Source organism: Rhyacophila brunnea, unplaced genomic scaffold (assembly GCF_057557595.1).
Source record: "Rhyacophila brunnea isolate RB1 unplaced genomic scaffold, BYU_Rbru_1.0 scaffold_2, whole genome shotgun sequence".
Taxonomy (NCBI): domain Eukaryota; kingdom Metazoa; phylum Arthropoda; class Insecta; order Trichoptera; family Rhyacophilidae; genus Rhyacophila; species Rhyacophila brunnea.
The window spans coordinates 2618861-2641308 of record NW_028232859.1 but is presented as its reverse complement, the minus strand read 5'-3'; the positions used below and the strand labels follow the sequence as shown (position 1 = coordinate 2641308).

Below are 22448 nucleotides of genomic sequence, written 5' to 3'. Positions count from 1 at the left end.
TATACCGCTTGAGCGAAAGTTGGATCCAGACCGCGACGCCATCAAACATCGTTACAAAGGTCAGTGTCTGGCATTCTGTTTCATCGCCCCCGCCCCTAGATCTGACTTCCTCATATTCCCTTCCAAATAATACAGTCCACTAAAAAGCTCTACCATACTATATTTATAGTACAGTTGGCACCACCATTTTACACGGTATTGTTATTAATGTTGCCCTTATTAAAAAAGTACATGTTCAGTAAAAAAAATCTGTTGTCTATTGGTTTTCTGCGTGTGTAGTTTGTCTTTGGCTTCGGTGCTCGTGAAAACCACCATGGCAGATCCGCTAAGTTTACTTCGTCAATATAATGTAAATAAAAAGGAGATTATTGAAAGGGATAGTCAAATTATATTTGGAGAATTCTCCTGGCCAAAAAATGTCAAAACCAACTATCTCATGTGGGGGTAAGTGTCCGGTAAACGCCCTCAGAAAAACTGGTCTGCCCAGATTGACGTTTTGTTTTGATTGAAGAATTGTGATGTGTCGTGTACATATTTTTGTTAAAAGCATAAATGTTTCAGGTCGGGGAAGGATGGCAGTGTCAAGGAGTATTACACATTGGAGTGTCTCTTGTTTATTCTCAAGAATATTACCCTCACTCATCCAGTTTACGTCCGTCAAGCTGCAGTAAGTGAATACATAATGATTTTTTTTAGAGACTTACCAATATACTATATCATTTGTTATTTATATAGGTTGGTCTCTTTATTGGTGCATACAAATCTTGATATGTTTACTAGTTATTTAGTATAATACTCTTGCTTATTTATCTTGCTGGAAAAATCAATCACCAAATTAATTAGATTAAGCACATACAGAGACGGAACATTATAGCTAGGTACAATTTGTTGTATCTAAATAGATACACACAAAAATGGAGACATACGTACTTACCTCTTTTGTTAGTCCTGCCATTCGATTTTTAATATTTTTGCATTTTGTTTTATTTTAATAAAAATTGTTAATTATAGCGCCTGCACACGTTCATGGAATTACTATTGGCAATAGTGCTTATTTTAAACTATCACGACAAAAACTGTTTACACGTAAAAGTGCTGACTGTCTCTCCAATCTCATTCTTCAAGAGTAAGCGAGACGCGATGTTGTCATTTTATACTACTATTTGACAGGATGTATTGAAAATCGGTTATCCTCAAATGAGTAGTTGGTTATTTTACCGGCAGGTTCGTCATTATCTTTCTACTGCGCAGGCTTACTTGCGCGTAATAAATCAGCACAATTCGGAAGCTTCCAAACTTCACGCATTCTTACCAACTGCAGGATAATACATGTTTCCCCATACATTTTCTTACTGTGCACAGTACATCCATGCACGTGTAAACAGGGTATTACTTAATTCTAACCTAACATGTCACCTTAGAATCTTTAGATCATCATTGCTAATGCAACCTATGTTTAGCCATTCGTGAACATGCATTAAACTGCCAGCCAATTTTTACTACTTGGACTACATGGACAGCTATTTTTGGAATAAAATAAAACCCTTAAAAATGTGAAATAGGAACAGAATGATAAATATTTGTGAAAACTTACCAAATCAACATGTTTCTCGAGTTTATCGTGAATGATTTCACACTAAAATGATAAATTTTGTGTAGAAAATATACACAAATAGTTTATTCAGAAATTATGACGTTTACTAGAACCGGCGAGTTAATTCGTCCGTGGCACTGAACATGAATAATTGCACTGAACTTTCGGTATTAAGGTTTAATTGATACAATTCCAATTTAGTTAAGTTGAAAATGTCCCTATGAGGCGAACGGAACGGGTCCAGCTTAATATTTAATAAAAGTGGAACTAGCACTATAAAATTGCGGGTACAAGTCGGTTATGGGGAAGCCAGGCGGGAACCGCGCTAATTGTCATAGCCGATTTTGGCAAAATTCATGAATTCCAAGATTAAAAACCTAACCTAACCTAAACTAACCCAACTTAACAAATAATCCAGTATATCGGCTATTTTTAAAATGTGTTTGCCACTGGCTTCCCCATAACCGACTTGTACAAGGCCTGAACAAAAACGATGCATGAGTGCGAGTGAGAAAGTATTCGGCACCCTTATAATCTCTGCGACACGCGCTAGAGTAAGATAAAAGGTCTACATATTTTTAAGTTGGTTTCCAAAAATATCGCCGGTAAATCGTGCTGAATCGCTTCACGTAGCGTGTTGTTCGTGTCGCTAAATTTGCTATTTTTTGTGTTAAACATAAGTCAGTGGTAAATATTTTTAGTTAATTAAGTAGGAAAGGTGGTTCTGCATGTTGTATTAAAATATGGTAGCCGTACTGATAAGCAAGAAGATGGTATTACGTTTCATAGGTAAGTTGATACATGTTCGTGACAATTTATTTGTATATTATTATTTATTTTAATATCAGTGACCTAGTGTTTCTTTAAAATAACTTAAATTATTGATATATTTACCTAATTGGTTGCATTTTGACCGCTTAAAAATACTATATAACGTAAAAAAACAGAAAATTATATTTTAATTCTGAGCGTCTAGTGCGAGCACTTTGGGCGAGCACTAGCGAAATGGTCTATGGTCTCGAACATTTATAGGCGAATGCGTTCGCTCGCCCACAAACCAAACTCACGGCACGTAGCTTCATTTAGCAATGCAACGGGTGGCATCTATAGTCTATGGACTTGTACCAAAATGCATTTTATTTAGACTAATAATATGTACAATTCATTTCCACAATGAATTGACAGCTAACCCAATAAAAAAAACGATTCCAGATATCGTATTGGGTTGTTTGTTTTATAAAGAATACTTATTATTTTTTAGGCAGCCAACATTCCAGCTGTGAGGAGACCTGACAGAAAAGAACTTTTAGCCTATTTGAACGGAGAGACTTCAACATGCTCCGCTATAGACAAGAGTGCCCCCTTAGAAATTCCAATTCAGGTAACAATTTGCTGCAACAAAGATAATCAACTGTTAATGAAGTTAATATCTGAGTTCAACATTCTTTATTGTACATACATTATATATTAGAAAAAAATCTGGAATAAAAATTCCATTTGGTACATTTTTTTTCTAGGATATTTTTTAATATCATAGGTTTATTTTCTAAAACTATTAAATCCTATTTAGCTCAAAAATGAGATTTTAATTGCTATGTAATATTTATGGGATGAAAGAGTTATATAAGAAAATGAGTGAAGAACTGAAGAGAGCGGCTGCGTGTTTATGTTTATTTTCACACTTGACAGAAGTACACCCGGTCCTCTTCTTGCACGGGGGATACGTACCATAGACTACCGTGCAAACAAAACCGTGTAAAAATAGATAAGGTGCCCATACAAAAATGGTAGATAGGTTCCATTACAACTCAAAATATGAAATTCTTGAACTCAAAAATAAATCGAATTTATTTATTATTTATACATAAAAATACATAGTTTTCAATTTAAATTAAATTTAGCATAGAGAAACATATTCATTCAGTGTCGCTGCTTAACAATAAAGTGCCCGTTTACTGCTGTTTTTCGCTGGCGAAAAAGCACTCTCATCGCTGGAAATATTTAATGACACTGACGCTCGTATAAACCCGAAGTGACTGAATAGTGGTGCCATGTATGTACGTATGTATGCTTGGGCGGCATCCGGTGACAACATATGTATGCACCAATGGCGTGCGGTCCATTGCAATACAATTATTTGATAAATATGTACAAACATACGTATTTTTATTCTTTTTAGTTTTTTTAAACCGTGTTAAAGCAAAAAAAATCAGTGTAAAAAAAGAATAATCGGTCCTTTTTTAAACCGTGTTATTTGGAAACCGTGCAAAAAAAAGCCATGCAAAAAGAGGATCGGATGTACAGTGATACTGTGGTATAATGGTAAAAGATAACAGCGAGGTAGTTATTTTCGTCCGAGGCACGAAAAATAAAGTTGGTATTCATTGGGTTAAACTCAATTCACAGCATGTAACTATTATTGAAATTTGTGGTGTAGGTGAAACGATCTTTGGATCACGATGGATCAGATACCCTGGCGAAGAAGGCTCGTTTCGAAGAGCTCCATGTGCAGAAAGTTCGAGAACAGCTGGCCGCCAGGTTGGACGGACCCAAAGAGGCTTCCGTCACAGTCGACAACATAAAGTAATTTTTTCAAATTAACTCACTATTTTCACAGCCGGAAGACAAGTATTCGGTAAGGTGTCTATAGAATCTAGCATTTTTTCAATAACTTGCATTAGCTCTCTGTCTTTTTACATAAATTACAAATTTAATAAAATACATTGAGAAGTGTCATAGTAGCCATATGTGAAGATCCCACATGATGTCATTATTGTCCCACATTATCCAAGGACGGGTTGGGTTGGGTAGGCTCAGGTCTCAGGAGGCTGCACACCGGACTGCTATTCATTTGAAAAGGGTTATTTTTAATATACAGGAAAAGAAAAGGAAGGTCGGGGGACATAAACTGATGATATCTCTGTAGGACAATAAAGTACATCTTTTTTATCTCGTATCATATTATATTCGTTTTTTAATAATTATTCACGGTTTGCACAGAGTAGTGCTTGAATTGGAAAGGAAACGAAAAATACTGTTTATTTTTACAGCTCAAAAATTGACACACATTCATCTAGACATGCGCAGCGTACTGTAAGGCTATATGTCTCTACGAGACAGCATCAATAGTATTTGTTATGGCATAAAAAACTTTTGAAATGATAATTAATGTATGAAAGCATTTCACCATGTTTCATTATAAACCTTCGAAATTCCAGGAAAAAAAATTGCAATGACAGTAAGGCCATATTTAATAACATTTAAAATATATAATACCCTTTATGGTATGGTATTAATATATTTTATATGATTTATATGATCATGAAATGCTAATTTCTAGAATGAAACAAATACATAAAGACAACGGTCTAAAGGTATTACTATAAAGCTGACAGATTGTTCAGACTTAACTGTCAATGATACCCCCCAGATTCTTAATTTTTAACCTTTACATGACATGAAAAAAAATTAACCTATTGATTTTATTGAAAATTTAAGGTCCTTGTCAGAAGCCATGTCCGTAGAAAAGATAGCAGCAATCAAGGCAAAACGTCTCGCAAAAAAGCGAACCACCATAAAGAGTAACGATTACTCCGACACATTGGGAGCGGTGGGATCAGACCTTAGAGTTATTTTAGATTACGATGTGGACCTCACCAAAAATATTATCAGTCGAGAGAGGCAGTGGCGCACACGGACAACTGTACTGCAAAGCACAGGAAAGGTGAGACTCGTCGGCTTGTTAATTATATGATGAAATGCCTTGTGAAACTACCTTCCAATAGTGTTAATAAGCCAATATTTAAATAACTGTAAATTTAAATAAAAAATTCAAAATTACGTAATATTATGTAATACTTATTCCACATAGTTTAATCAGGATCGGTTTCATCCAATTCAATGGGACAATGGGGTTCTCTTGCCTATATTTCGATTATTTATTTATGATTTTAGTTTTGACTCAAAATAACAAAACTTAAGCCAAAAATATTAATCTTTTATTTTTCGAATTTCTTAGATGTTCTGCAAGAATATTCTAGCTCTTCTGGGGTCAATAAGAGCCCGCGAGGAAGGCAGAAGTGGGACGTTGGGTCCGAGAGGTGGTGCCGCACCCAATTCCGGTGCTACATCCATGATGCCTCCTCCGGCGCGGCCTGGCATCCACGGCAATGCGCCACCCTACTCCAATGCCGCACAGGGACAGCACAATGCTCAGCAATTGCCCCAGGCCACTATGTACAATCGTTACGATCAAGAAAGATTTATTAGGCAAAAGGAAGGTATGATATCAAGAACTTAGTTCACCCGTGCATACTTAGATTAATGATGATATCAGTCATCATTTTATAGTTCGTAACTACTCAGCTGTATGGGACGGAATATACAGGAGGACCTCGACTTTCGCACATAATTGGTTCCTGAAAAGGTGTGCGAATGTTGAATGTTCGAAAGTAGAGGGAAGTAAAAAAAAAATTAAATTGTGTGTATTTTGAAATATTTATTTATCAAGTAAATATAAGATGTTTAACCCTCCTCCCGCTAACGGCATCTAGAAATGCCCATGATAGTTAAACCGTTCACCGCTAAGGGCATCCAGAAGTGCCCATAAGTTTCTACCTCCGTATTTTCGTAATTCGGCGAGTAATACAGTCGAAATTTGTTTGAAAAACTAGCTGGGTTATTCCTTTACTGACATCTGTGACTTTTTTTCAATAAGACTTTTTAGATAATTCGAAATTAAGCAAAGACACATACCCTGTCGATATTGGAGTAAAACAGATTTCCAATGATTGGTTTCAAAATTTACCGCTAGTTGCTTTGCGCAATTTGCGCCGGCGCGAATTGATGTTAATGATCTCATACATGAAATCGGCTAGTGCGGTGATAATTTTCAACAGTCGATTGCTTTCGTGTTGTGATTGATACATTTCAAAGTTTTTTACGGTTTTCTATAAAATTATTATTGATGCGCCATTCTGTTAATAATTAATTATGTGCGTTAATTCTTTAAATGAAAAGTGATTTTATGAATTAAATCAGTGGTTGTAAAGTGAAAACGAAATTATTAACACATAAATAATTTAAAATTCCTATAATAAATCTTTTGTACTGTATGGAAATACATACGAAAAATTGAGAATAAGTAAATAATAATCTGTAAAATATTTAAATTTAAATTAAAAAATGTAGAATAGATTTTCAAAATTCACGGCCACTCATTTTTATTTCAAGGAAAGTGATGATTAAAATTCTTCTCATTTTAGTCGAATAAAGAACTAAGATTAAAATTTAATATTATTGTGTAGTGAATTAAAACTTTAAATTTCCTCAAAACTGTTAAGTTATAATAGCATATTTAGTGTTTAAATAAAAATGTCTATCCCTGATGTTGAATGTTTGGATTCGGACTATGAGATGGAAAGTGATAATGAAGAAGCTGCGCTAGTAGAACATCCCGACGATGTTGACGAGCCTTCCAATATAGGCAGTGATGAAGGAGTGGCTGAACCGTCTACCAGTGCAGCACCAGACAGTTTACTCCAATCGTGGACTGCGGGTCCCTTCGTGCCGATCACATACGATTTTGATAGTTTCAACTCAGGCGTTAACCCTAGTGTACAGCTCAATGAAAATTCCACAGAAATGGAATTTTTTCGTCATTTTCTTAACAAAACAATAATGAATACCATAGTTAACCATACAAATAATTACCACAACCATATGCTCAACACACAAGCCCACACTCCGAATGCAAGGATCCATGCCTGGTATGATACATGCCCAGAAGAGATGTATGTTTTTTATGCTGTATCAATGTTGATGACAAGAAATCGCCATCTCACAATTGAAGAACATTGGAGTGCTGATCCATTATTAAATTCTAAAATATTTGGCCAAACTATGATAAGAGATCGGTATGAGTTGATTCTACAAATGCTACATTACTCTGATACCCAAATCCCTACTGGAGATCGTCTTTATAAAGTGCGCTCACTTCTTGACCACTGCAGAAAAATATTCAAAGAAACAATGCTACCAAACGAAAATCTCTGCATCGACGAAAGTATCATTGTTTTTAAAGGGAGATTAATATTCAAACAATTTATACCGTCAAAAAGACATAGGTTTGGAATCAAATTATTTGTGATTTGTGATGTGGAAACCGGTTATATTTTAGACTTTATTATTTATTGTGGTGTAGAAACCGAAATAAGTGATAGTGAACTTTTGGGAATATCTGGGGCTGTTGTCACCACTTTGATGAAGGATTATTTTGGTAAAGGGCATAAACTATTTTGTGATAATTGGTACAGCAGCCCAGAATTATTTCAGTTTCTACATAAAAAAAAGACAAATGCTTGCGGCACGGTACGTAAAACACGAAAGTCAATGCCAAAATTTGATAAACTGAAGAAAGGACAAGTAAAATCTCTTAACCGTGGCCCATTGCTCGTGTTAAAATGGCATGATAGGCGGGAAGTGCATATGATCAGTACCATGCACGATGACTCCATGGTACCGACAGATAAAATTAATAGGGCCACAGGACAACCCATTATAAAACCACAATGCGTTGTGGATTATAATAAAAATATGGGCACGGTAGACAAAGCTGACATGATGTTGAGCAGCCTCTCGTGTATGCGAAAGAGTCTTAAGTGGTATAAAAAGGTTGGATTCCACATCATAGATTTATTTTTATTAAATAGTAGCATACTTTACAAAGTTATCACCGGTAAAAAAATTAGTTTAGCTGAATTTCAATTAAACGTAATCCGGCAATTAATCGAAACATATGACATCACAAACTACTCGTGTAGTTAATAACCCAAAAAGAATTTTAAAAACAGAACTCCTAAGACATTTACCCCGTAAAATTCCTCCAACAGTAAATAAAACAAAACCATATCGAAGATGTCGTGTGTGTATTGCTTCAACTACTAAAGATAAAAAAAGAAAAATGACGAACATTATGTGTGAAGCATGTGATGTCGCTTTATGCTCTGTGCCCTGTTTTTATGACTACCATGACAAAATCAATTTTTGAAATATAGTTAAGCCATAAACATTAATTAGGTGTGACTGAAATATGAGACCAAGTTGTAAGGAAATAATATAACAATAACGATTGTGTGCGTTCTGTGTTGGTGTTAAAAAACGTGTGAACATTAATCATCGACCCAAGTGTCTACCACTTATCCGGTATCATAGAGGCCACTTCACTCTGCGGTATGTACTCCAAGCGTGCTTTATTATGTATGATAGAATTTCTTAAAGCTCTGTTGCTTAATTTACGATCTTTTTGTTTATTTTCACATGCTGTAAAATTAAAAGGAATGTTTTATTATAGCTAGAGCCACTCAGTGGATTTTTAGGTACATTTTTAATGACGTTTCGGTATGATTTATGAATCGTAAAAATCGCAGCGCGCCCGAACAAGTACATGAGCGAAATTATGTCGCGATAAAAAGGTTAAGATACATGTTTAAGTGGGGTTTGCGGATGTTTCCCTTAAAAAGTTATCAAGGGTTAACTGTTTGCCACTCTTCTTTTTCTTATTTTAAATGGTAAATTATTAACTTTACAATATTGCTTAACTGCTGGCACGAAATGTAAAGTGAACCAATCTTTTAATATTAACGCAGTAAACCCAGGCTTTTTTATTTGATATCTGGAAGCAATTCTTTATCTTTCTCTTTCAATGCTCTGGGATTTTCTGGTTGATAAATTAACATTGGCATCAATTTTAAATCACCAGCCAAGTTTCCACCAAGAAGCAATGTCAATCGGTTTTTAGAAGGTTTATGCCCAGGGGCAACTGATTCTTCCTTAGATAAGAATCTACGACTAGGCATTTTTTCCAAAATAAACCTGTGTCATCTACATTAAATATTTGGCTAGAGGAATATTCTCAATCTTCAATAATTTTGGATAATGAGGAAATAAATTCTTTGCAGCATCTTTATCCGCATCAGCCGATTCTCCAGTGAATTTAGTATAAACCAACCGTTACTTGCTTGAACAATCGTGTTAGAATCCTCTTTTAATCTAGCTTTCCAATCTTTGTGCAAACTAAGAGCCTTCGCTTGAATAATTGAAATATTCAGAGGGACATCTTTTTGATGTTGGTCGTCGTTCCATGATGACAAATATTTTTCCATTTCATCCATAACTATGCCGTGTCTTTTGGAAACAACCTTTAAAGATATATTTTCACAATTTTGAACGTATTCCTTAATTTTATTTTTCAAAATTGAACATATCGTAGTAAACCTGTTTGTATCATACGAACGTCCGATTGAAGCAAAAGATTCACCGCAATCAGAACGTCGTGTGAAGTTTATAAGTCCTTGATTTCTCTTTGTTCGTATCAACACTGCAGTTTTTCTGTTTCTCACTCTTGTTTATAAATCTTTAGGGTGAAATATTTCAAATGAATCAAATTAGCAAAACGCACAACACAACAAGCCTGCACGTGCTCCTGCGTAAGACCATAGACAATCGCAAGGAAATGTTAATATGTAATTTATATAATATGTATATTGGGCAGTTCTCGTGGTGCAATGCGTAAGGCGCTGGCTTTCCACCCGAAAGTTCTGGGTTCGATCCCGGTGAGGACACAATATTTATGTGTTTTTCTTAAAGCCTGCGTAAGACTAAACCTTAAACCTATCCTAGCTAGCTCACAAGCAAAGTGATGGGTGCGAGCAGGATGCAAGTGACGCATGAAATGCACTTGCTTGTGAGTAAGCGAGAAAGGGATATCTTAACCCCACGGCCCACAGCGCGACGTTTTAAAAAAACGATTTTTTATAATGTGCGAAATAGCGAATTGTGCGAAAGTCGAACGTTCGTAAGTCGAGGTCCGCCTGTAGTCGCAAACAAAGATGTTGAAGAAAACTACTGATTTTTTAATGATTGACGGAAGAAATATCTCATTAACTCGATACGAAAATAAAACCAAAAGACATGCAAGTTAGCTACCAACATAAGCAATGTGGAGGAAAAAATTTCCAATCCTGGCAATATTTCAGTACTTATATAAACATACGCCACTACCACCCTTTAAATTAAAGTTGTTGCATACTAACATGACGTGTTGCGGAATAGCCGCACTCCGCACAAAAGCAAAATTTATGTTTCTGCTATCACTGCAGCATGCAATAAGACTCACTGAATTTGAATCATAGACGCTCTATCTTGGAGCTATTTTGTGCGGGATACAGTGGAAATGCAACATTCATTCTGTTTTTACAATTCCACACAGTTAGTTCCTTATAGTTTAGGTTATACACATCACGAAAATGATGACTGATAGAGGCTTCTCACCCAGATATAGATGGATGTTATAATTATGTTAAATATAAATGTTCAAAAATATATCTCATATATACGATAATGAAGGGAGGCGTGACTTTTTTAAATTAATACAAATGTATTATAATAAATACTAATATTATTGTTATATGAAATGCCCAAATGGCAATTATCCAGGACTAATGTGATTATTTTTACTGTGTAATCGTGGACTGTATTTACATCAACAATATTGTGTTGCATTCTATCGCTCGGCGCCCCTGTTTATTTTTTTCTCCAAACTATCGAATCTGACGTGGTATGTTTATAGCATAATAGCAGAAATAAATGGACTTATATTTACAGTAAAACCTCGTTAATAAGAACACTGATAATTTTAAATTAGCCGTAAATCAAAAATTTCACGAAAAAAGTCTCGCTAAGATTATTTTCATATAAATCCCATACCTTTAGCTCGAATTTTGTAATATGAAATGATTTCAGAGTCCTGACATGAAAATATTCAATAAATCGAAATAAAGTACACTATTTCCTGAACCTGTCATTGAACATTGTGAAGGACTTCTTTTAAAACGTTATAAATTACTTATTTTACTAATATAATAAAACCCATTAACACACACAGCGGTATGTCAACAGTGGCACAACTGCACTCTATTCAAAGGAAAAAAAATAACTCACGTTTTCAAGTCTTTATTTAATAATTGTTTATTGGTCGGAAACGAAATGAAAGAAAATCAATCTTTCAAAATTTTAGTTTTTTTCTCTGTACATTTCGTTAGAATTTTCGTGCAGTGGAATTTGTATTAATGAGGTTTTACTGTATGTATTAGGAAGTAGGTCTTGTGCAATAAAAGCAGGTTGTCAGAATAGCAATTTTATATGGCTGTGAAATATTTGTGTCATGTATAATGAAAACTGTCATTTGTGTTTTACAGAAACGGAGGGCTTCAAGATCGACACAATGGGTTCGTACCATGGGATGACCCTGAAGAGTGTAACGGAGGGGCCAAGCGTTGCTCCTCGAGGACGCCAACCCACTCAGGGACAGCCTGCCCCACTCAACACAGGTTAGAGGACACCGACTTCTTATTACACGCGCCTAAGTATGTTTCTGCATCACGGTCTTAGGTTCTTATTACTGAGAATGATTCTTAAAAGGAAAGTATGTAATGTTACTTTGGACCAGATTATCCGGTGAAAGACTGCTCAGGCAATGAGAGGAAATATTTTAGTAGTGTCGGTGGTAATAAATATATGTATTGTGACAGCAGGTAGACCGAACCCGATGAGCGGAGTGCGAGAATTAATTCCGACTGCACAAGCTCGCCTCGTGTCGGGCGGGAAGAGACCTTCGAAGACGCCCATCATCGTCATCCCCGCCGCCACGCAGTCACTTATCTCCATGTACAATGCTAAGGATATTCTACAGGAACTCAAGTGAGACGCCTTTTTATGAATCATTGCTATTTTATTTTTAGAGCATCGTCACAATTAGTTACAATGGCATTTCGTCACCGTCATGGGAAATTGATTTTATTATTCTTTTGGGAAATTGATTTTATTGGTCATTTAAAGAATACGTTACGCTTTATTTGATCATATAATCTTAAACATACCAAACCATTTTTAAGAAATATTTGTTATTTTCTTATAAATATTATTTATGAAATTTATTTCATTATTTACAGTGTCTGACTTGGTAGAGTGGCCATTCTTGTAGCTGCGGCGGGGGAAAAGAATGCATGTCGCAAGGTTCCAATGGATCGGGAAACTTTTGAAATGACCATTCTTTTGCTCCGCTTAGGAGTGAATGTGGTTTGTCATATCGCCATTGATGCGAGGATTTAAGAATGAAACCTCAATAATTTATGATTTTTTTTTATTTATGTAGATTTGTGCCAGTTGAGCAGAAGAAGGCGGAGGGCTGTGTTCGAGAAAATGAAGTCCTTTTGCAGAGAAGAAAAGGGAATATTGAAGCAACGGCTGCCAGTGCCGCCATACCTATCACTGTGAGATATATCTTATTGTTTTGGGTGAAACTTAAAATATTAGTTTGCATCTTGTAAAAATATGAAGGAAATCATTCTCCGATAGTTTTTGGTGACATTTGGAGGTACGAAAATTCGAAGGTAGAATGTTTAGTACCGGCAGAAGAAGTTTTTTGATTGACATATAATTTTTAACACTAGCAACATATTGTATGTTATGCATCAATCAAAACACGTATCGAGATGATTAAATTAGTACCTGCATTGTTGTTTATAATTGCTATTAAAGGTTTTTGTCTTTTTCTTTTTAACGCTACAACAGGCCATTAGGTCCAATGACAGTAGTGTATTGAAACAATAGTGTACATAATTAGTAATAGATATGAAACAATCACAAACACCCACGTTTTGAGAAAATCACATACATATATTGTGACCTCATTGGTAATCGAACCCGGAGCCCCCGAAGGAAATGAAATACGTTAACGATCAGCCGTGAGGTTTTGAATCTGCTCATGTAATTTGTTATTCGTTTTCGAAATAGGTGCCTTACCGTGTGGTGGACAACCCCATGCGATTGTCTCCAGCGGAGTGGGAGCGAGTTGTCGCCGTGTTTGTATCTGGCCCCGCCTGGCAATTCAAAGGATGGCCGTGGGACGGAAATCCTGTTAACATTTTCGCCAACGGTAAGTGCTTACTTGCATACTATATTTTTCCTAGACCCAGAAGTTTAGTTTGAGTAAGATTAACAAGATTAGTAAGATTAAGACATCCAAATAAAATTGCATTTCAAATTGATTACGATTTGTATTAATCCATTAATTATATATTAATACTTTCGACCGAAGGTACTTGATGGAATTTGAATTTAAATTCTAATGGTAAATGGAATAGTACAGAGCTTGAATCCATTAGAACATTAATTATATTTTACGCCTAAAGTGGCCGCGTGATGTCGGTACTTTTTAACGAAGTGACCTCATCGTCTGCTGCATGCAAAATCGCCACTGCCGTGCTGGCTTAAGCGTCGTCTGTGCCGGTTTTGAATCCTGGGTTCGGCAAGCAAACATATTGTTTTATTGAGTATGGACCTTATAGTTTGAGCAAGTGGCTGACATCCATTTCTCGTAAAAACAAAAGGCGTGTATTTTTGAAGTAAGTATTAATAGACAATTTTGAAAAGTTTTTAAATTCCAAGTGTCAGAATTTTTAATCATTGGTAAGTATTTATTTCGAAGTGTCAGAATAAGGACGCCAGTTTTAATGTGGAGGTTACAATAATGTTTGAGCAAGTAATAATATTAAAAAATCTGTTGTAAAACTAAATAATCATTATTTAAATTACGCCTGTCAGTAGATAAAACATATATCCATTATTAATATGATAATTTGACAAGTAAACAATTTTATATGGGACGCATAGCAATTTAGGGTTACCATCCTCGCACGTAAAGGATATTTGGCTATGCTCGCACGCCAAATTCATGAATATTCGGTAAGTACAAATAACCATTATTGTGATTATTAAAAGAACACCAACTAAGAAGTAATCGAAAGTGCAGCAAAAAGAGCTATAATTATATGAGCACATCACACACAGAGGACAGAAGATAACCTCAATTCCGATAACTTTAAACCCAAAATATAATAATTTAGTGATATTTGACAGTTTATAAATATTATGGAAATTAAAAATATACCTATTAACACTTTACGGTCCGGTCACGCCACATTGGCGTCCTTTGCAAGCCGAACGTTACGATCCGGTGACGCCTACGTGGCGTCCTCACATAGGCATATCTTTACTGTGAAAAATAAATATGAAATTTAATATTTGGTTGCAAGATCTATCGACAAATCGTTGAATGACATGTGCAAGAAGTAAAAGCATGATGGAAAAAAAATATTTCGGGGTTTTTACAGAGATGGCGGACGTAATACCATTCAGTATTTTTTTGTACCTATACCATTTTTTTTATTAGTTACAAGCCCATTTCTAGACGGGTGAATCACGAGACGTAAACAAAAAGGTAATAAACACTCAATGTTATATTCCAGTGTCGTCACTTCAACTTCGAAATTTAATTGTCGACCCTTTTCAGTGGTAGTCAACCATTTATGAACCTGCATTCTTTTTTTTTTAAATGAACGCGATTTTTAGCTATGAAATTGCATCCTATTTGATAATTTGTCTTTAATGGTTTACTACCCATGAAACATCCACCATGCTTCATCATCCATGATAGAAATCTTAACTTGAAAATGATAACAGTTATAAATGTGAACTTGTATCGCGTTGTCATTTTCGTTCGCTTTTTTCGGGAGATTATTGCTTGTGTAACTGCATAAATAATAGCTATTATTATTTATATTGCACTAATTTCATTGAAAAAATAATTAATCTAAGTATATTTTAGCTAGGATATATATTTTTTATTAGTTTTATCTCCAAAAAAACTTTTTAAAATGGAGGACCATTCGTTTTTAAACAGAGGAAAACTATGCGGATTGTATGTCAGATATTCCCAGTGACTGAAGATATCGGAGATTTTAGTGTAATTTTCAATCACAATCAAATATTTCCGGGGATTTCCGCAACTAATAAATTTAAGAAGAAAGTGTAAAGTGTGTTCCTCACATAAACTTCGAAAAGAAACTATGTACATGTCCAAAGAGTGTAAAGTACCTCTACATCTACATATTGGTAATTGGTTTTCTTCGTACAATTTAAAAAAAAGTGTATTAGTTGTTAGTTCATTATTCATAGTTTTATAAACTATTTCAAATAATTTCAGCTTTAGTGTGATAATAATTATTTCGTGCCTAGCCAGTTATCTAAAGGTATTATCCATAAGATTGAGTGTTGATTCAAATATTTTTGTGGAATGTAGATGTTTGTTTTACAATCCTATTGCTCATAGATTTTGTTATATGAATTTTTTACGCACGCCTCTGCACTGTTATTGGATTGTCTCGATTCCTACAATAATACCAAATTGTAATAAGTGGTGGGAATGTATATGCGTGCATTTTATTTATTTGAATTTACTCGAAAATATGCACGCCACTGCACTGCACTGCCTTTATCGGCTAGGCCATAAAAATCATAAAACCAATAAATCACTAAGTAGTAAGTGTTAGTTCGGGAATGAATGTGCATTTATTTTTAAACACTTCACAGTTTGTGTGAAGTCTTTGTTATTTTATTATATTTGATAATCAGAGATATGAGTAGCTAGCGCTAAAAATGAATTGATACGTATTCTATAGCGGTGTAAAACATTTTGTATTTGAATTTTTTATTATATTTTTTAATTAAAAAATAATATATTGTGATGCTTTATATCAATAGGCTGTTTCCTTTACATTATATTTAACAAATTGAACTAATCTAATAACATATAATAAATAATATACGAAAATTTACAAATTATATACTTTACCTTTATGGAACGCGGGCCAGAGGTTGACAAGTGTTGAATAAATGACACAATTTGATGCATTGATATATTTTAAGTATTTTCTGAAAATTTTAATGAAATATATCAATAGGTTCAAAAGTTATATCATTTTTAACTTCGCGATCGAAATTTGTTGATTTTCATTAAAAAATACCGGATATTGGCGTAGGTTCTTCGCGAAAATTCGCGGACCGTATAGTGTTAAACTATTATTATCTAAGTGAAATAACCTGTTCATAAATTAATTCTACTGAAACAATTATGAATAATTTGTCTTCAATTGAAATTATGTGCAAAATAACTAAGTAGCTTAAAGTTAAGTGATAGTTAATGGACTATTTCAACCTATATCTAATATACTTACTTAAATATTTTTAAAGAATAATAAAAAAATAGGTACCTACCTCATTTTAAGGTTAAATTTGATTAAAAATGTTATATTGTGAAATATTATTCATTCAACCAAATTTTTCATACATTTTGAATGAGATTAAAATACCTAATACGATTGATCGAACTAATAAATCGATAATCGAATGAGTTTATGTGATATTAGTATTAATTCAAATAAAATAGCTACTTTCTGGTTTGCATGTCGATTATAAAACAATTATATTTGTATAAATCTTTTAGATAACGAACCTATTAATATCGAGACAATTGAGACATACCTATTCCATATATCAAAATTACGGATATCGATAAATTATACTAAATAATTTTATTTACAAAATACAAGGAATGTTCATTGATCGACAATGGCTAGGCATTTTTTGCTGTGGGGAAAATATTGAAAATATTTTTATAAAATTTACAACAACCTGGTCATACCGTTCACCGTTGACATGACAAGCCAAGCGACCCTTCAAGTTGTCATGTATTTTTTTTGTAAACAACTGAAGTCTGCCTTATTCTTTATTTTTATGTAAAAAAATAAGCCTATAATAGACACACCTGGTGTACCTACCTACCTACCTGTCTTCTTATTTTTTTTAATGTTAAAAATATATTATAATACACACTAGGCATACAACATAATTCTATAATGGAGCGTGTATTTTCAATGGTCATTAGCCCAGTGTAGCCTACTGAAAACAGTTTCTAATAAACATTAATAATGGGTTACAAACTAATTCTGCTGTACCCAGAGCACAGAACCAACAGTTACAGCTGATGGCTAGAACGAATTTCTTAAGAAACCTGCTCAAAAGATCCACATTGAATTGTGGAGTCATTTTTTTAGATACATTCATAATAATAGAAAGAAAAAAATACTATTCTAGATTTCTAGTGCTGAGGAAGTCAACTGTCATCTGTCAAGGTAAAACATAACCATAGACGATTATGGTATTAGTTTATGATACAACTAACTCGAATATTAGTCTATGGTATAACCCTGGTTGGAATGACAGAGAAGAATACTATCCTATTAAATTTAAAAAAGCGGCCAATTAAATTATTTCTGCCCAAATATTAATCTATTCTGACACACAAATATTTATACTTGACATTAAACATTTTAATAATTCCCTGAGCTTATTTAAATACTTTATCATATATTATTTGAATACTTACCATTAAGCATTTTTTACTTGCTGTTGATTTTAAATTTTTCCCAAAGATTAATAAAATACTTTTATTAAGATTCTTCCTATTTTTGAATATTTATACTTACCGAATAATTAGAAGCCAAAACAAAATCTGTTAATACGATCCTCCACTCCGTGGAGGCCCAAGTGATCTTATTAGGATCGGACATGGTCAAAAAAATAAATATTTTTGGACCCAGGTTTATACATACAGATAGATACATACATATTACCTATATGATATTAGTTAGTAAGCGAATGCACCGGATATCCTAAGGAGATGGTGGTTTTGGGTAGCCTTCAAGGGAAGGCAAAGTAGAGGAAGAGCATTGACGCACTTGAGAGACCAAGTGAAGGAGCTTACTGGGCGCAGTCTTCTTTCTGCCCTAACAGGAAACAGCACTGAAAGGGGTGGAGGGTCTTGGTTGCTCAGAAGATAACTGAATTTCAGGGTGGACACGGTCCTCAGCCATTAGGAAACGACCGAGAAAATATAATATGATTTGTACATTGAATGTTTTATTAACAGTGTGCGCGTTCCACTTGAAGTTCGACGAGATGAAGTTAGACTTGAACGTGTCTCGGTGGGCGGTCACCGTACTGCAACTCAGCTTGACCAAGCGCCATCTGGACAGAGCCGTTCTCATGGAATTCTGGGAATCATTGGATAAGTAAGACACCTCTGTTTCAAGACAATATCTTTCTAATTTAGTAATCAATGTTACATTTGAAAAGAAGATACAAATTTATGACACAGAGGCTTTACTACCGTTGGCAACTTCTTCTTCCTAGTGCTACAATCCCATGTGGGTCCCGCTTCCCTCGCATTTTAGGATGCCTAAGGTCTTCCAACTCGACCATATCCCTCCATCTTTTACGAGGTCAACCGGGTTTTCGTTTGCCCTCAGGCTGTCCAAATGTCAGCTTCTTTGTCACGGTTGACTCGTCCATCTTGTGTACATAGCCCAGTCATCTAAGGCAGCCCAATTTGATGGACCGTTGGAAACTTACATAAATATAATATGCGAATAACTTCATATTCATTTAGATAAAAATTAGAACCCTCATGAGCCGAATCTAATGGCCCGAACACATTACCATCACGTCACATATTGTCACGCTGAGATAAAGATAGTGCCAAAGTGGCAACTTGCAGTGCCTGCATGGACCGAGCCTTGGTTGTAGTAACAAATCTGTTTTTCAAATATTTCACTTCTAAAACCCAATTGATCGAACATTTATAGCAACATATCCAAACAGAAATGACCAATGAGTAATTTCCATTTTCGCTCTGAAGGGGTCTTTGCTATGGATAAACACATTGTAAAAAAAATGGGAATTTAAACCCAAAGCTTTAATGGTGACCATTTCATCCACTACACCATTGTGCATGAATGAATGACGAGTGTTAGTAATCTTTAAATTAACAGCCGAAAATAATAATCCAGATAGTTTTGATTTAAGTACTATTGCACCAATTAGATATTTTGAAGAGCTTCTTGGCTACATGGCTCCAATTTTATCATCCTCAATCCTCAAATAGGAGAAGAAACTGAAGATCTTAATAAGCTGCTGACTCTTTTTGTTTCAGGCATATGCTGAAAAACAAGCCGCATCTCAGGTTCTGAACATGATCTTTGGAGCCCAATAATTTTATTGATTTATTTACGATCGCCAAGATCGGGAGACCGAGACTACGGAAAATATTTGTTTGCTTCGTGTTGTCAATGATCATTTGTTATCATTTGAATTTCCCTCCAGGCGTTTGTGTCTCCTTCGGCAATAGTGAATGTGATGACTGGCAACACCTAATATACAATATCTTGAATTGTGTAATACATTTTATACCAAAACATTATTTCCACCAAGATGGTAAATATTTTTTTTTTACATTATACGTAATATTGACAATTTCTGTGGCAGTTTAATATCATTTAAGATATTTGGATGACAATTTGGCGGATGTTACGAGTTTTCTCTTACGAATTATGTATATTTGGACCGAATACTAAAAAAATATTTATTCTTGAAAATTCCGTTATCTACTTGATTATTTTGTAATACACAAATAAAAGCTTTGCAGGTTGAATTTTTAACCTCAAAAATAATCGTCATACTAAATTTTTACCCAGTTTAAATATTCATGTAATAAATTGACATAATAAAATCCAACAGCATCAGCATTGTGTCAAATTTTTGTTTTTTATTTACAGCTTTTTTGTATTTTTCAAAAACATTTTATATTTTATGTTGCGTATACCTACTACACTTTGTAATAATTATTTAGTATTTTTTAATTTTGAATTAATGGAGTTTTATTGTAATCAGTCATCTCTACTGTACTGTAAATGTTCTGCGTTTCGTTGCAAATGATTTTTTAATGTTTTATGATACCTCATATTTTGACGGTAAAACATTTTTTACTATTGTCTGTAATTTAACTGCATTTATTGTATTAAATTATGCAAGTTATTGCTTTTGAAATAAGTGCAAGATTTAATTCAATAGCTAATCCAATGTTAACCGCCAATAATTATTTTTGAATGTATGGAAACGATGACTGTTTGATTGTGTGAGTTTGTTTTTATACATAGTCTTAACATTGTGAATTTGATTTTTTTCACAATAAAAATCTATAAATCAAATCATTTCACTTTTCAGTATGTGTAAGCGTAACTTTAAACTTTCAGGATATTCTGTGAACCCTACCCATTCAGTTATGGGACCTAAACTTAAATGGCAAAAAATCTAATTTTAAACATTCAATGAGTATGAAACGATTGAGTAGATTAGACTGGTGTGATAGTGAAAGGTAACGATGGCCCGTGATACAAGTTTGAATGGTATTATTTACAGATCCTGGGTAAATATAAAAATGTAGTATTAATTGCGGGCTTTGAACGTTTGGGTGGTTATAGAAGATCTTTCACCGTGTGAAATTAAGATATTATGTTGGATGGAAGTGGAAAAGAATGTCATTATCGACTCATTATTGTCATATTTACCATTATGAAAATAAATTTATTATAGCCGTAGGTGTATCGATATTTTAATTTGTAAGGTGTAAAGGAGAGCATTGTATTGTACAAAAACAGAAAAAGGATTGTACAGCAATGTTTGTAACTATCGATTGATTAGTTAACGTGTCAAAAAATCCGCAGTGTACATTTTTGTTGAAAAATAAACCATACGTTTTAAAAACCACTTTTATTTCTTTTATTAACATAATATAAATCATTCCTCCGAAGCCACGTGAAATTAATATCCAAATGTGTAATATATCTGTTTACGGTAGTGATGTTTGTTGAAAACTCACTCGTCAACGTCTGCCAGCTATTTCTTTGCTTTAATGTATATAGTTTTACGACATATTATAGTGAAGTAATAAACATGTTCCATAATATAAACCTGATTTAAACACAAGTGCTGAACTCACGTCATATACAGATATATGTTTATGTTTAAAGTAACATTTGGAAGTACATAACATGATACATATTCATAAATGGCTCAATGTCAACTTTAAAAGATTTTCCTAGGCACAGAGTAAAGCACTAATCATATTGCTTTGTATTTTTATTAGCGAAATCATGATTATAAATAAGCATTTATCACATGATATTTAAAAAAAAAGAGGAAAATAAGTAGTATGTACATAGTTACTTTGGACTGGTCTTTGCTTTTGACAAGTTTTTATAATTAAAACCAGGGTACCCAACCGCTGAATGTGACGGACAATATGCCTTTGTCTGTCGACAGCTTTATCAATTGGTCCACCTGAAAGAAAATGTATTTTCAAATATAGTTTCAGCAAGTTTTTTTTTTTTTTTGTGAAAGTGGAAAGAGTTAGAAAAAGACTTTGTCTAAAGTTATATCGTAACTTCTTTTGTAGCAAATAACCTAAAGTAACTACACCCAGCTCATAATCCATAAGTGATTTGTAATTTTCTGGCTAGTTTAATTAATAATAAATTTCTAGTTATCGTATTCCTTTGTGAAATGAATGTGACATTTCCTAGAAACGAATGTATTTTATAGCTACTGCATTTTAAAATAATAGTAAATAGAATTATTTTCTCTATGGTTGGATTCTCACCTGTTGTTCAATTGTCATGGAAACATCAGAAATTTGATCATCTTTTTGTTTAGCACCGGCCGTTTGAAGTACTCGGATGTAATGGTGATTGTACTGAAGCGAACGACTTCTGGATTTGAGATCTTCTTTGATTATCAGTGACGGATTTACTCCCGATAGCTTTCTCTTGCATTGGTCAATCTGTAAACATCCGTAAACTATTAATAGGGAAAGCATTATTTTTTTAATTGTTAGCAAGTAAGTGCAAGTATGTTACAGTAAATTCGCCGTAAATTGAAATTTTCGCGAAAAAAAAAATCCCCTGAACATTATTTTCATTATAAAACCATACCTTTATTCGAAATTTGTAATACAAAATGATTTTAGAGTCCTGGCATATAAAAATATTCAATAAATTGT

At 34.0% G+C, this 22448-nt stretch overlaps 2 protein-coding genes across 3 annotated transcripts in view; one reads left to right on the top strand and one right to left on the bottom strand.

The window, feature by feature from the left end:
* The first annotated feature begins 282 nt into the window (after positions 1-282).
* hyx (cell division cycle 73 hyrax) lies at positions 283-21158 on the top strand. 2 transcript variants are annotated; one of them, XM_085946497.1, is made up of 12 exons: positions 283-444; positions 562-667; positions 2856-2975; positions 4032-4177; positions 5093-5318; positions 5613-5874; positions 11851-11982; positions 12184-12352; positions 12807-12924; positions 13448-13589; positions 18483-18624; positions 19545-21158. In XM_085946497.1, exons 1-12 carry the CDS (start codon positions 314-316, stop codon positions 19579-19581), a joined length of 1731 nt encoding a protein of 576 aa, XP_085802623.1. In that variant the 5' UTR covers positions 283-313; the 3' UTR covers positions 19582-21158. The 2 variants fall into 2 exon arrangements, with proteins under 2 accessions (XP_085802623.1, XP_085802624.1); XM_085946498.1 differs by having other exon boundaries at positions 12187-12352; positions 19545-21157.
* Positions 21146-22448, bottom strand: part of LOC147071681 (DNA-dependent protein kinase catalytic subunit-like) — a 98701-nt gene continuing 97398 nt past the window's right edge. The window contains exons 54-55 of the mRNA XM_085946496.1: positions 22050-22229; positions 21146-21730 (exon numbers count right to left, since the gene is read on the bottom strand). Of these exons, the coding sequence (XP_085802622.1) occupies positions 21653-21730; positions 22050-22229 (258 nt within the window). The 3' untranslated portion in view covers positions 21146-21652. The remainder of the gene's footprint in view (positions 21731-22049; positions 22230-22448) is intronic.